The sequence below is a fragment of the Fibroporia radiculosa genome (assembly GCF_000313525.1).
Source record: "Fibroporia radiculosa TFFH 294 genomic supercontigs, scaffold45346, whole genome shotgun sequence".
Lineage (NCBI taxonomy): Eukaryota > Fungi > Basidiomycota > Agaricomycetes > Polyporales > Fibroporiaceae > Fibroporia > Fibroporia radiculosa.
In genome coordinates, this window is record NW_012133096.1 from 2060 (window position 1) to 3521 (window position 1462).

Sequence of the window (1462 nt, forward strand, 5' to 3'; positions counted from 1 at the left end):
TTTCATCCTTCTCCTGAGTGGATGATTTGTGGGACTCAATTGCCCTGATGCAATTGTTCGGGCATTAACAACTTTGATGCCCAGGTTTGTGACACCTGAAACATAACTTCTTATCCATGTGCTCTTTATGATCTTTATCTGACAGACGTCAGATACATTGATCATTCAATGATACTTCCTTTGATGATCCATCCCTGGTTTCAACTGCTCAATTACAACATGCAAATTTGTTGCAAACAAAGGAGCAATTGGTGGATGGCATGAATAAGGGTTTATCACTGAAGATATCAATCATAGATTGGCAGATAGATTGAACACTGTTGAGGTATCCTACAGCTGTAGTTGGTAATGGGGGTTGGGCAGCAATCTTGATTAGAAGAGCAGGAGGAATGAGATGCTGGAGTTCTCGAATTTGACCTAATTCATTTAATCTGCTAGCCTGTAAGAGAGGTTGAAGGGTTGTGACAAATCAAAGACCATTTCCTCTACACTTTGCCCAGGCGCATTTACTGATCTCATTCAATGCTGCCTGAGTGTTGTCTTCTACTCCAAAGGTCTGGATGAAGGACTTCCTGAAGCTAGCCCAGCTGGGTAATCCTTTGAGTGGCACATCTTCAGTGTCAGAGATGGGTTCCTGTGCATCATTGATGATTGTGTGAACAAAGAATTGAGCAGGTCCTTTGATGTATGAAAGGGCACATTGAACCCTATCCTTATCGGTCTGGATTTTCTTGGAGTTTCCTTTGAAGTATAGGTATAATTTGTCCAAGAATTCCTTACTCTTTCCTTTGTCTCCCTTGAATTGGTTGTGCTTGTTCACTGCTCCACTGTTGTTGTCAGACATGTCTCCTTCATCTTCTTGGTCACTAGGTTTTGGGTTACCGTCTTCTGGCTTATTTGGTTGCCTATCAGTGGGTCCTTCTTCTGGGTTAGGACCAACTGGAGATCTGGATGGTTCCGGTTGGGATTCTGTTGGAGTAGAAACTGGACATTGTTCTTCTACTGGAATTGGAGTGTTAACTGGTCCAGGTGAGTTGAAGATTCCTGAGAGGAAGCTGGGTGTGACAGTAGGACTGGTGTTTGTTGATTCACTTGGCAAGGGTTTGGTGGTTAACTGGAGTGGTGATGTACAAGGTGTAGGAACTACTACACTTCTACTGGATGATGCTGCAGTAGGGGTGAGGTATGATGGTGTAGGAGAAGACTTCTCTACTAGTGGAGGGACTACTGAATGTCGATTGTCTTTGCTTCCGATAGGTGCTAAGATTGGTGTGGCCTTTGGGATAGTCTTATCTCTGCTCCTATTTGGACAAAGTGCACTGGCACAATACTGGTAGGTGGATCCATTGAACCACTGGTCGGTTCTTTTGTTCTTGTTATAGGTGTGGATCTTATTGAAGCAAAGGAGATTTCTTGCTTGGGACCTGGTTACTGCTGGCTGTCCTACTGCTGTAGCCACTGT

At 43.9% G+C, this 1462-nt stretch overlaps 1 protein-coding gene across 1 annotated transcript; it reads left to right on the plus strand.

The window, feature by feature from the left end:
* Positions 1-842: 842 nt before the first annotated feature.
* On the plus strand, positions 843-1337 carry FIBRA_09459 (uncharacterized protein; the record flags this gene model as incomplete). Its single annotated transcript, XM_012321756.1, has 1 exon — positions 843-1337. One exon carries the CDS (start codon positions 843-845, stop codon positions 1335-1337), a length of 495 nt encoding a protein of 164 aa, XP_012177146.1.
* Positions 1338-1462: the final 125 nt, after the last annotated feature.